At 44.9% G+C, this 13345-nt stretch overlaps 1 protein-coding gene across 1 annotated transcript in view; it reads left to right on the top strand.

Annotated features, from left to right (window-relative positions):
• LOC147634278 (uncharacterized) overlaps positions 1–13345 on the top strand; it is a 108283-nt gene that overhangs the window by 22699 nt on the left and 72239 nt on the right. Inside the window, exons 6-7 of the mRNA XM_086805656.1 lie at positions 7963–8090; positions 8332–8472. Coding sequence (XP_086661782.1) covers positions 7963–8090; positions 8332–8472 — 269 coding nt within the window. The remainder of the gene's footprint in view (positions 1–7962; positions 8091–8331; positions 8473–13345) is intronic.

Below are 13345 nucleotides of genomic sequence, written 5' to 3'. Positions count from 1 at the left end.
AGGCCATCGAGGGCACCCACACGCCGCCAGTCGAGACTATCAGGAGCATTTGGCTCGATATCATTCATACCCTCCGTGGCTAGTGGGGGAAGTTACAGGGAGGCTCTGACTGCATGTTAAAGCAGCGGGAGGCCTTCTTGAGGTTGTGGAGTTCCAGCCTCTTTTTCACAGATAGAGGTGGTGATTCCATTTGGCACTACAGACCACCTGTGTGGTTGTTCCCCCCCCCCTCCCCCCCCCCTTCTCCTTCTTGTATGAGATAGCTCTCTCCTCATAGAGCAGCCAGCCAAAGGAGAAGCATCTCTTCCCCATGATCATCGTGTTCACGCTGTCAGCAAGGTGAGGATGTATTAGCCTCCCGAGGTTGTATCTAGCCCTTCACGGCTGGTTTTTTTAACTAATAGAAGGATCTCTTTCCCGAAAAAAAAAAGAAAAAAAGAAATGCATCTTGCTCTTGTTGAGTCTAGCTAAAAGAGACTTTCTTCTTTGTAAGCTCATGTAATGGAGAGGCAATTTTGGCAAAGTGTCTAATAAACCTCCTGTAATACAAGCATAAGCCAAGAAAACAACGAACTTGATGCACATTTTGTAGCTTTGGCCAATTCCGAATAGTGTCAACCTTGGCAGGATCCATTCTCACACTCTCTTTGGAAACAATGTGTCCCAAGTAGTGTATCTCGGAGAGAAAGAACTCACTCTTCTTGACATTTATGAAGAGTTTGTGTTTTCTCAACTCTTCAAATACTATGGCCAAGTGAGCTTTATGCTCTTGCTCGTCCTTGGAGAAAACCAAGATATCATCAAAGAATACACCTGTAAATTTTCTACGAGATCGGAAAATCCTGTCCATCATACGATTGAATGTGGCCGGGGCATTAGTAAGGCCAAATGGCATCACCAAAAACTCATACAAACCAAATGCTGTCTTGAATGCAGTCTTGTGGACATCCTGAGGCACCACACGGATTTGATGGTATCCACTCTTCAAGTCAATGCGGCTAAAACAAGCCGAACCATCAAGCTTATCCAAGATATCATCTATGCGTGGTATGGGGAATTGGTTCTTGATGGCGAGCTTGCTTAAAGCTCGATAATCCACACACATGCGGAATGATCCATCCTTTTGCACAAGAAGCACGGGAGAACAGAAGGGTGAGGACCTTGGCTGAACCAAACCCTTCTTCAAAAGCTCATTAACCTGCTTCATAACCTCTTCTTGTTGTGCGGCACCTTAGATATGCGGGTTTGTTGGGAGGAGAACTACTTGGCACAAGATCTATGCGATGATCCTCGGGCCTCTCAGGAGGTAGCTCGCTTGGCAATGCATCGACAAAACAATCTTGATATGCATTAAGAAAATTCAGCTTGTCTTGTGTTAATACATCCACATGCACATTGCTTTGGTCTACCTTATCTCGTACAAAAACCAAGTACACGGAAATAATTTTCTTTATGGCTTTATTATCCCCTTCCTTGCGTGCATCAATAACATGCATATGACCTTTGTGCATAAAGGTGATTCTATTGGTTTTGTACTCCTTGCAAGGCTCAAGCCTGTGATGCCATGGCTTGCTGAGCAACACATCACATCCATTCAATGGGGCGACCAAAAAGTGCTCATGATCCAAGTATCTCTGTATGTGGATGCGCAATTTGCCAATAAGAGGAGTAATCTGCACCTCCTTTTGCCAACAAAGGCGGCCTCTGCTTCAATTTGAGGTCCCATATCCGTAACTTCTATGCCCAGGGCAGCTGCCATTTGTGTAGAGATAAAGCTATCGGTGGCACAATCATCAAACATAAACAATACTGGTTGATCTTTGATTTGCTCCCAAGCTTTGCACACCATTCTTTCTTTGCCATCATGCTCACTAGTACCCTGCACATCTCGGACTGCATGTACATATATTATATGTATACATATGTGTGTGTGTGTGTGTGTGTTGGTGTGTGTGTATACATACATACATACATACATATATATATATACATGTATATATATATGTATATATATACATGTATATATATATGTATATATATACATGTATATATATATGTATATATATACATGTATATATATACATGTATATATGTATGTATATATACATGTATGTATATTTGTATGTATATATACATGTATGTATATATATATATATACATGTATGTATATATATATATATATATATATATATATATATATATATATATATATACATACATACATACATACATATATATACACACATGCATGCACGTGCATGTGTGTGTGTGCGTACATGTGTGCGTGCACGTGCATGTGTGTGCATGCATGCATACATATGCACACATGTATCCATACAAACACACAAACACGCGTACATGCACACTCACACTCACACATCTAGTAGAGCATAAAGAACATATGTGTGGTATGGTGTTAACATATCTAGTCTCCAAAGAATCTTCTCAATCCGGTCATATATATATATATATGTATGTATGTATGTATGTATGTATGTATGTATATACATACATACATACATACATACATACATGTATATACATACATACATACATACATACATACAATGCAGGTTGATCTTTGATTTGCTCACCTTTCACTTGAATGAGGAGCTTATGAAGTATGGTTCTTTTTAGATCACGTTCAACTTGATCATTATATTTGCAGGCCTTGATAGACGATCATTGTAATTGTAGCACCTAAATGAGGAGCTCATGAAGTATTCTTTTTTGGATCATGTTCAACTTAATCTTCACATAATATTTAGCTTGCTAAGGACACAAGAGGAGCACCAAAAGGAAGGGGTGTTGTGGGCCTCGTAGGTAGATGCAAAGCAAGCTAAAGCAAAGTTAAGCACATGATAATTAGCACACACTATCACCGGTGTTGGTAATGTTTCTTTGGGTTCATCTGCCACCTTACATGATGTTTTATATATTCCATGGATTTTCAAAAATCTATTTTTTGTATACAAAGCTTCTGAGATGGGACTTGGTGTGTACTTTGATGATGAGGTCATTGAAGTGATCGGCAGGAAGACTCTCTCGGTTGTTGCCAATGGAGTCTATGACCCTGGTCTCTACAAGATCACCAACTTTTCTTCCCAGATCCCTCGCACTCTCATTGACTCACATATTCATCAGCTTTTCTCCCCCTTGATGGCTTTGGTTTCTGAGGCAGATACTTCTCTATGGCATTCTTGCTTCGGTCATGTACCCATTACTGCCTTACAAAAGTTCCATTCTCTGTAGGTTGTCAACAGACTATCTCAGTCGGTCGCTTTCACACGTCTGCTCATCTTGCATGATCGGCAAGCATCATCGAGATGCATTTCCAGAGGAGGCCACTCATCGAGCAACCCGAAGAGTGGAGCTTATACGTGTAGATCTTGCTAGACCTATGGAGGTTGAGTCTCTTGGAGGGGCTCGATATTTTTTTCTTCTTGTGGATGATTTCACTTGCAAAGTCTGGGTACGTTTTTTGGCTCGCAAGTCATTAGTCTAGGGATACAGTTTCATTTCTCCGAACTGATAATGGTGGCGAGTTTATACCGTTTGATAACTTCCTTGCATCAAAGGGCATTTACTGATAGACCTCTATTCCTTACACTCCTTAGTAGAAAGGAGTTGTGGAATGAAAGAACCAGACCGTAAAAGAGATGGCTTGTTCTTTGTTGCATCATGCAGGTCTCCCTCCTGCTTTCTGGGGTGAGGCTATGGCTACCTTGGTTTATCTCATTAACCGCTTCAAACAGGTTCAGTCCAAGCTTTCAGAGACATTTGAGATGACTGATCTTGGCCTTCTTTATTATTTTCTTGGGTTGGAGGTTTGGCAGAAAGATGACCGTATCTTCATTTCTCAGCAGAAGTATGTGAAGAAGCTGCTCTCACTTTATGGGTTGTCAAATTGTACACCTCTCTCTTGTCCCATGGATCCCAATGCCAAGTTATCCAAGGAGGATGATACACCCTTGGTGGATTCTACAGAGTACTAGCAGATTGTTAGCTCATTGCTTTACCTTGCCAACACCTGTATAGATATCTCCTATGCTATGAGCGTTCTCGGCTAGTTTTCATTAACCGCTCGAAGGTCTCATTGGCAGGCAGCCTTGAGAGTTCTTTGTTATCTTTGAGGTACTCTAGAGATGGCATCACCTATTCCAGTGGTCTTGATTGGTTGGTTTCACAGATTCTAATTGGGCAGGCTGCATTGATACTCGGAGGTCTACATTTGGATGTTGCTTCATGCTTGGTACAGGATTGATTACTTGGAAGTCTCAAAAGCAGAGGATTGTTTTGCTTCTTCCACCGAGGCTAAGTATAAATCCTACCTTCTCTCCTCCACTGAGGCACTTTGGATTCATGAGATTCTAAAGCATTTGTGTTGTGTCGACACTTCCCCAGCTATCATCTTCTCGGATTCTCAGAGTGCTATTGCTCTAGCTCAGAATCTTGTGATATGGGGACGATCCAAGCATATTGAGGTGCATTATCATTTTGTACGTGACTAGATCGAGTTGGGACTTCTTCGGCTAGTCTACTGTTCTACCAAGGACAATGTGATTGATCTCTTTACCAAACCACTTCCGAGAGCTACTTTGGAGGTGTTACTCTAGCGTGCTGGTATTGGATTGCCCCTCTGGCGGTGAAGAGGAGGTGTTGGAATATATCATCTCCAGAGGGTCTACATCACCTTTTTATGCTTGTACTGGTCATTTCATGAGATGCTGCATTGGCATATTTAGCAGATATTATTTAGGCATTTTTAACCAATTTTTAGCATTTTATGCTATTGGACAACTGTCGGCATGCTACAGCTAGCCGACCAGCTCTCTGGAGGGATATATAAGGGTTCTCACTCTTCCCCTCACTTTTCATCTCATTCTTGCATATCTGCTGGAGGTCATTCGCTGTAGCAACAGTCTCTTATGCTTGTAAGCACCTACGGGCTTCCCTTGTGATCATTTTCAGCAATAATCAACTGTTTCCAACCTTCTACAATTTGTGCTTTGGGCCCAACCTGTGATGCTCTTTCTTTCATTTATAAGCTGATTCATGGGGCTGTTTTGAGACAGTTTTTGGATGGCTTTTGGTCCTGTGTTTATATCTTGGCACTGGATAGATATCTCGGCAAGAGTTGTGTTGCTGCATTGTTGAAAATCCGTGCTGAATGCACCCGCACCCTGGTATCTTGTAAAAACTTCTGTGTCAATAAAGAAGTTCCTACGGGGGGACGGCCGTTTTGGCTTAGTGCAGTGTATTTATATTGTATATTGTTCTTCCGCTGTGTCTTCATGCTGTGTTTGGTATTTAAAGTGTTGGTCTATTATTGTGCCGGGTCCCCTATTTGTGACACTTCGCTTGTTTTGCAGACCACTCCATCTGCTACCTTGTTACATCCTTTTTGCTGGAACTGTGCGCCTTCCTTGGGAGAATGCTTAGTGGCCTGAGCCTGAATGCTCTGATACCAATGTTGCATGCGCGAAAGCCTTGCTATACTGATCCACATCCCAAAGCCTGATTAAGAACAAGATGCTGAATAAGATGATTAAGACAGAGGAGAGAGAAGAAGAGAGAGATTGGTGTCGGGGTTTTTTTGTATTAATACGGCACAAAAAGGTGACATGACTGTCTGTACATGGTTGAGCCTTAGGTCAGCCCCATAGGGGTGGCCCCTTGGCCTTTACATGACTACTACTGACTACAACACTTGATGGATGAATGAATGATGACTTGACCGCTAACTATTCAGGGATTAAGACTGTTCATGCATAGGATTAGCCATGGCACAGGCGTGCACGTGACAACTCGACCCCTTTCATACTGGGAAATGTCTAGGTTGGTGACAATGGAGGCAAGAAGAGAATGTCCTTTGCGATGGCCCTCTCTCACAAAAGAAGAAGGTAATGGAAGAGAGAAACCTACAATCAAATCTTGTCACGTGCACCTTGCACTGGGGTCTCCAGTGACACACTGGCACGATCATCAGTGCAACTTTTTGTAGAGAAGTATCTTTTTATAGGAATATTTGTCGTATGCCGTGACCCCATTGTGAGCCCTGAGTCTAGGGACAGTCATGCACGAGCTACGTAGGTCAGTCTCCGAGCCTTAGAGGTTAGTCGAGAGTCAGTGCTCTTAACCCACTTGGAGAATTCATCAGATGATGTAGAGTCAGGCTTAGCAGTAGGTCCTCATAGGCCAGCCCATGGCTGGTGGCTCTGTCAGGGGTTTGGTCAAAGGCTATTGACAGCCCTGACCCTCTAGATGAGGCAGCCGACAGGATGCAGGGATAGCAGATCCCTGTTGGCTAGTAGCAAGGCAGCCATAGGGCTTCATTTGCAGCCTGTCTTGGGCTGTGTGCAGACAGCCAGCAGATTGGGCAGCATTAAATCCGTAGCAAACCATCAGTCCCACACCAGATTATCCAGGCAGAGTTTGCTGCAGCCCCGATGGAAGTGGATGCACTCTTCCAGACAGTCACATACCTCCATCGCATCAATCACATGGATCCCCACGGTACCTGAGGCTTGCCGTGGAGTCCTCGAGACAGCTAGCACTTGAGGGCCACTCTGGAGTATGGTATGCATTAGTTTCCATTTGGTTCTTAGTATATGGGCTCTGCATGGACCGCCTACCGCCCCTTCAATACAGTTTGGACTCCCCTTTTCTTTGGCTCTCTCACGAGATACAGGTTTCATGCCATTGCATGAGAGTGGAGACAGGTAGAGCTGAGCGCGTCTTCAAAGCCGGGAAACTCATACGGAGACCGAGAGAGGAGAAGATCTACCAATTATGCCACATAGAGGTTGAGATGGAGGAGCATTACATATGCCGCTGCCGAGTATACTATGAGATTTGCGGGAGGTTTCATTGTTTGTTTCGTGAGGGGTTTGGTCCACTCTCCAGGATCATTGACTTCCCAGACTGGCGTTGCCTAGGCCTCTTCTTGCTTGAGCTTCGCAAACACAGGGACACTTTCTTGAGAGAGCTTCTGCCCTAGCCATCTTGCCCCTTCCCTCCCCAGCCAACCATCACTAGTTTCTTCTGGACCCAAGAGGTGGAGGACACCGATACAGTGGATCTTGTGGACCCACCTAGAGCTGCTCTGAACCCACCTCGCCCGAGAGGACTTACCTCGGACCGGGCCTCCGCACTCTAGCGTGCCCGGCCCCCCCCGGCCGTCGGCCACCCACGATCCCCTCAACAGCTCCAGATCCAGGACATGCTCCACCGCCATCGAGCTACCTTTCCACGTGACATAGTTGAGGGAGACCTCTCGGCCATACTCAGTAGCCCCATGCTTGATATTTTGGAGAGTGGTATACCATCTACGGAGGGCTGATGCTACTCTCATGTTTCTATGTTCCTAGTATTCCATGATGAGTTTCCATGGACAGTTTTGTATCACCCCAGTGAGATAGCTATGCTTATGTTTTGTTTTTGTTTTATTTTCCATTCCATGATGAGATGTGCAATGGACATTATTGTATCACTTTGGTCTCATAGGCCCATTGGGTCTTTAGTAGACGCTTAATCTCTCCCTCTCTGTCTCTCTCTGTCTCTCTGTCTCTCTCTCTCTCTCTCTCTCTCGGGATTGTTCCTACGACGTTAAAAGAGCTTCTTCTTCTTCTTCTCTCTCTCTCTCTCTCTGCTGTTTTGTCCTCCCAGTTCCTACACATTAGGGTTAGCCAGCACATTGACAAATTCTCGATCACAAGTCGATTTTCATTTTTTAGCTGGATCCTTTTTCTGTGTATTTGGCTGGCATTTCTTCTTGTATATGAAGGAGCTACTCTAACCTGCTTGTTTGCTGCAATCTGGTTCCTTGAATCTTTCACTTAGTCTGGAAGGGGTGAAATCTGTGGACTCTAAACTTAAAATGCAGTGAACAAACTAATGGGTTTGAGGGTCCTTTTGAGGTTGGTCCCAAAAGTGCTAATTCTTTTGGTGTTTCTTACCCAGCCCAAGAGAAGAGATTTTTGTTTGCTTGTTGGCTATTATGCCAAACGTGGAGACAAGCACAATGCTCGTGCAACATTTGAAAGCATGCGAGGTGCAGGAATTGAGCCTAGTTCTTATGCATTTACCAGGTATGGTTCGAGTCATTTTTCCTTCTTGATATGGCATTGCATTTATGACTAGGCTATCCGACTTAGAAGTTACTGCAGGGTTACAGCTTGCAAAAGTGAGCTCTTTTAAACAATAATGTAGCACCTTTGAATATCTCCCCCCACTCTCCTCTTTTCTCTTACTCTTGTTAAACACCCTTAGCTTTCGTATTTCCTAATACTATAAGCTTTTGGGGTTGTTTTCCAAACACATTTTCTGCAGTCTCATACATGCCTATGCGGTTGCGAGGGACATGAAAGGGGCAGTCACTTGTTTCAAGGAGATGGTAGAGGAGCATATCGAACCAACAATTGCTACATACTGCATACTTATTTCAGGATTTGCAAAAGATGGCAATGCAGAGTAATCTCACTATATCAATTTTGATGCTTTAAATAACATAGGACTCTACCAATGCTAAGTTTGTATCTGTTGTTACCTGAGTTATACAAGTACTGCTGCATAAGTAATGACCGTGTCGTGTTTATAAAGGTTATAGCTTGCACTGCAAGCTCATGAGTTAGTAGGATGGGAAGTGGCAATGATTAGTAGAGAGGAACACTTTTTAAGGTGCTTTTATGTGTTTTTCACTACGTTATACAAGCAAATGGTGTGGCTCTCTAGTACTTCCATGTTTGGCTTGCAGTGAACATTTTATACGAGCCTGCAATTATATTTACACATAATTTTATTTTGGAATTCTCACAAGAAAAAGGTTCTCTCATGATCAAACTGTTATAATTAGAAAACATATCACCACCGTTTTTCAGTAAAGTAGGATTAGAAATAAGTGAGCTCTCTAGGTTTTGCCTTTGAGGCTATTGCATTGGTTTCAAGCCTCATTTTAATGTAGCAAGAGTAGGTTTGTCTGTCATGTGCAAGCCCGTGCCATGGCTAATCTCCAACATGAACAGCATAATCCCTGATTAGGATAAGCAGTTAGGCACATCATCTTCATCAGAACCATCATCATCAGTAGCATCATTAGCATCAGCATAAGCATCAATATCAGATCAGCATCATTACCATCATCATCATCATCAACATCAGCATCGTCATCATCATCAGCAGAACCATCAGCATCATCAGCAGAACCATCAGTATCAGCAGCATCAACATCATCACCATCTAGACCATAGGAGGGCTTGGCACCCTATCGGCAGAGCCAGCAGGTTGCTGTGGGCAGCCAGCAGAGATGCCCAAGCAACTGGTGGCCAGGTGCCAAAGGCATGGCAAAAGGTGTGGGCAGCATTGAAGGCATAATACCATGAATATTTGTCCATACAGCAGGTTGACAGCTCTTGTAGCTGGCCGACCAGCATCCTCAGCATAGTATATACACATGTAGTCATAGTTCAATCATTCAGGCAGTCATTCATCATTTCAACATTGTAGCTTCAGTAGAAGTCATGTAACAAGCCACAGGTCAACCCCATTAGGGCTGACAAAGAAAAACCTCACAGCAATCTCTCTCTCTCTTCTTTTGTCTCCTCTGTCTTAATCATGTGTAAATCAGCATCTTGTTCTTAATCATGCTTACGGCTGTGGATCAGTACAACAAGGCTTCCGCGCATGCAGCATTGGTATCAGAGCATTTAGGCTCAGCCCACTAAGCATAGTCCCAAGGAAGGTGCACAGTTCCAGTAGAAGAATGCAGTAGGGTAGTAGCAGGAGTGGTCTGCAAACAGGCGAAGCTAGAGGAAGCATTCCCTGAGGGTATGTATGCATAACCAATACATCATTAAGCTCTTAGATCAGTTCCAAAGGCCTAGCAACAAGCATAATCATTTCTGGCAGCTGTGTGAAGGGAAGGGATAGCAGGCTTGGGGACAGCAGTGGAACAGATGCTCAGTTCTTCAGCAAGACTTGGAAGTGGAGGTTAGAAGTGGAAGGTGTTCAGACAAAAGTATCAGTCAAAGTCAAAGTCAGAAATAGAAGTTTAAGGTTAGTAGTCCAGGGAGGAAGGATGACAGTGTCCACCCTCTCATCAAGTTTAGCCGGAGGGGATGTCACGTGCATGCCCATGCCATGGCTAATCTCCAGCATGAACATCATAATCCTTGATTAGGATAAGCAGTTAGGTACATCATCCACATCAAAACCATCATCATCAGTAGCATCATTAGCATCAGCATAAGCATCAATATCAGATCAGCATCATTACCATCATCATCATCAACATCAGCAGAACCATCAGCATCAACAGAACCATCGACATCAGCAGCATCAACATCATCACCATCGACACCATAGGAGGGCTTGGCACCATGTCGGCAGAGCCAACAGGTTGCTGTGGGCAGCCAGTAGAGATGCCCAAGCAACTGGCGGCCATGTGCGGTAAGGATAGGCAGGGTCAATGTACTACATAGACCCTGTGTGTACAATAAAGTAGGTAGCAGAAGAACCTCATGTGTCTGGGTTCATATTGAGTCGTCCTTGTACCTGGCCTCAATAACCAACCCCACCACCTGTGGGGTTGCCTCTCTATATTGCTGAAGCAAGTCCGAGAACTGGAGTTGGTTACTGGAGGGTTTGGGTCACTGGGAGCGGGGGCTTCTCCCTCTTAGGATCTATTCTCTCTCTCGGAGGACTCCCCAGGTGTGTGATGCTAGTCTGCCGTGTGTCTGCAGGGTGCTCACTCATGGGGACGTCTAGTTCTGTCTTGGTCCATGTGTCCTAGTGAATCTCTTGTTGGTTGAGTGTTAGTTGGGGCTCTATGCTCAGGGTCAAATAAATTAGTGATGGCTGTATCCCACATCTCAGGCTGCTGCCTGAATAGTCTGTCGCATCCACTATCTCATAGTAAACTGGGCATCTAAGTATGCAATGCTCCTCAGACTTGATCTCCATATAGTACCTACTAGCGTGCATACCCGTGTCTCTCGTAGGATGCCCTCCACTCTCCCTATCTCAATCCGGAGGTGGTATGATGACACCCTCAGCCAACCAATGCCAATCCTCATGGCGTGGGACGTGTGTTTGTGGAGTCAACTGGGCCTCTCAACGAAACCATCCCCAGTGATCCTCAAGAAATGCTCTCTGGAGGATAGAAGCTTTGGGAAAGGTTGACTAGGGATATCCACGCCCAGTCTGTATGAAGTCTAGTCAGATCTAGACGAATGATGCAGTTGATCTCCTGCCATGAGAGATCAAGGAAGAGGAGTCCAAGCTGTACTCAAAGGGGGGAGGCTGTCCATCCCAAAGCCATGTAACTTAAACCAACAGGTGGTGTGTGCATACCAGCAATTGCTATGACCCTCGTGTGCCAATCATGGGACGCAATCTCTATGTAGTGTGTAGAGGTGCTGAATGTATGTGAAAGCCTAGAACATGGCATCTATGACGAGAGCAGCTGATCCAAACTTAATCAAGTAATGAAGGGGTGGGATGCGGTCCATGTGGTCTCATATCCTGAGAGACAAGTGTAAGATGGGCCTAAGGGCTAGCTGTCTTGAGGATTGCAGGCAAGCCACCGGTATCTTCGGGGATCCATCTCATTGATGTGATGGAGGTATAAGATTGTCAGAAAGAGTGCATCCACTTTTTTCAGGCTATGTGACTGTCTGGAAGAGAGCTTCCACTACCATGGAGGTATGTGATTGCTTGGAAAAGTGAATCCATTACCATCGGGACGGCAATAAACTGTGTGTGGATAATCTCATGTGGGACTGATGCGGGAGAACATCATGACCTAGGGCCTCTCAACTCCCTGCAGTCCTCATCAGATAAATCTGGACCCCAGAAAGCTGGTCCATACATCAAGGCTGGTGTGACGAGGGTGTCAAAAGGCAACCCTTTGTCCTAGGCTTTTGGAAATGTGCCTGGAAGCACTGCCACTCATCAGATAAATCTGGACCCCAGAAAGCTGGTCCATACATCAAGGCTGGTGTGACGAGGGTGTCAAAAGGCAACCCTTTGTCCTAGGCTTTTGGAAATGTGCCTGGAAGCACTGCCACTCAAGTAAGCTCAAGGTTGCATATCCCCGTGTCACCCTAGCATGTGCTGCGGGCAGGAACCATGGTGAAGTGTCGGCCACTGAAAGTGACACCAAGGTTGGCATAGGATGACAATCTCCACAAGATCCCCTCTATATGTGAAGCTCAATCTGGATGTGAAGGGGTGGGAGGTATTGAAGACCATTACCTTGGTTTTAACTGTGAGGTCCCGCTGAGTACAAAAATTCAGTAAGGCATCCAAATGTATCCAAAGCCCCTCGGTTGAATTTGAAAGGAGGACGATGCCATTTGCATAGAGTAGTAGGGGGATCAGTATGCTTGCCAGCGTGGAACCGGAAGCCTGCCTATCTTGAGGCTCAACAATCTTGTCTCTTTGCAAATGAACTAAGTCTAGCACCGATCCATAGAGTTTGACCAATGTGTACTCACCTTCGGAAGCCTGCCTATCTTGAGGCTCAGCATCCTTATCTCTTTGCAAATGCAAATGAACTGAGCTCCGCCTCTAGCACCGATCCATAGAGTTTGGCCAATGTGTGGCTAATCATAATTGTCCTCTAGTTATTAGGATCAAGGATCTTGGGCTTTGAGGATGGGGGTGATGGTGTTAGTGGACCAAGAGGGTGGAAATCCTTCATATAGGGCTCTTTTGAACATGTAGACTAGTAAGGGCTCCAGGGTATCATTGGCATGTGAGATGTACTCGGCAGTGAGTCCCTTGTGATCTTGGGCCTGCCCATTACGTAGTCTATGGATGGCCTTGAGAACCGTTCCCTTTGTGAAGATGGTGGAGGTGGTGGGCCAGGGATCTTTAGGTGGGGGAAGAGGTGGCTAACGGGAGATATGAAAGAGAGACCGTGCATAGGAGTGCCATGTGTCCGGGCATGTGATAGGTGTGGAGGGGGCGATGTTCTCAGAGTTTCCTCCAAGCCCCTTTGTAGTTTGGCCCTAAGAAGAGTCTATATAATTCATCCTCTTTCTGAGCGTAGACTCTCGTTTCTTGCGTTGGGTGAGGTCCTGAGAAATCCGTTTCGCGAATGCATACCTCATTCTTAAGACCAGAGCATGTGGTTCGGCATTTGTCATAATACCAACAGTTCTTGGGCATATAACCGTAGGGTGGCTATGAGGGACTCCACGCGAGGATCACCTAATACATAGGCATAAACAAGGGAGAAACGAAATAAAAGCGGTGCAGGCAAGCTCACCATCCAACCATAGGTTTGCATCCACAAATCTCTCCCAAGCCAAGGGCTAAGGTTGCACTCCCGTGAGTCCATGCC

Source organism: Cibotium barometz, chromosome 11 (genome assembly GCF_041138505.1).
Source record: "Cibotium barometz isolate CiBa-2024 chromosome 11, ASM4113850v1, whole genome shotgun sequence".
Lineage (NCBI taxonomy): Eukaryota > Viridiplantae > Streptophyta > Polypodiopsida > Cyatheales > Cibotiaceae > Cibotium > Cibotium barometz.
This window is presented reverse-complemented; position numbering and strand designations above follow the sequence as displayed.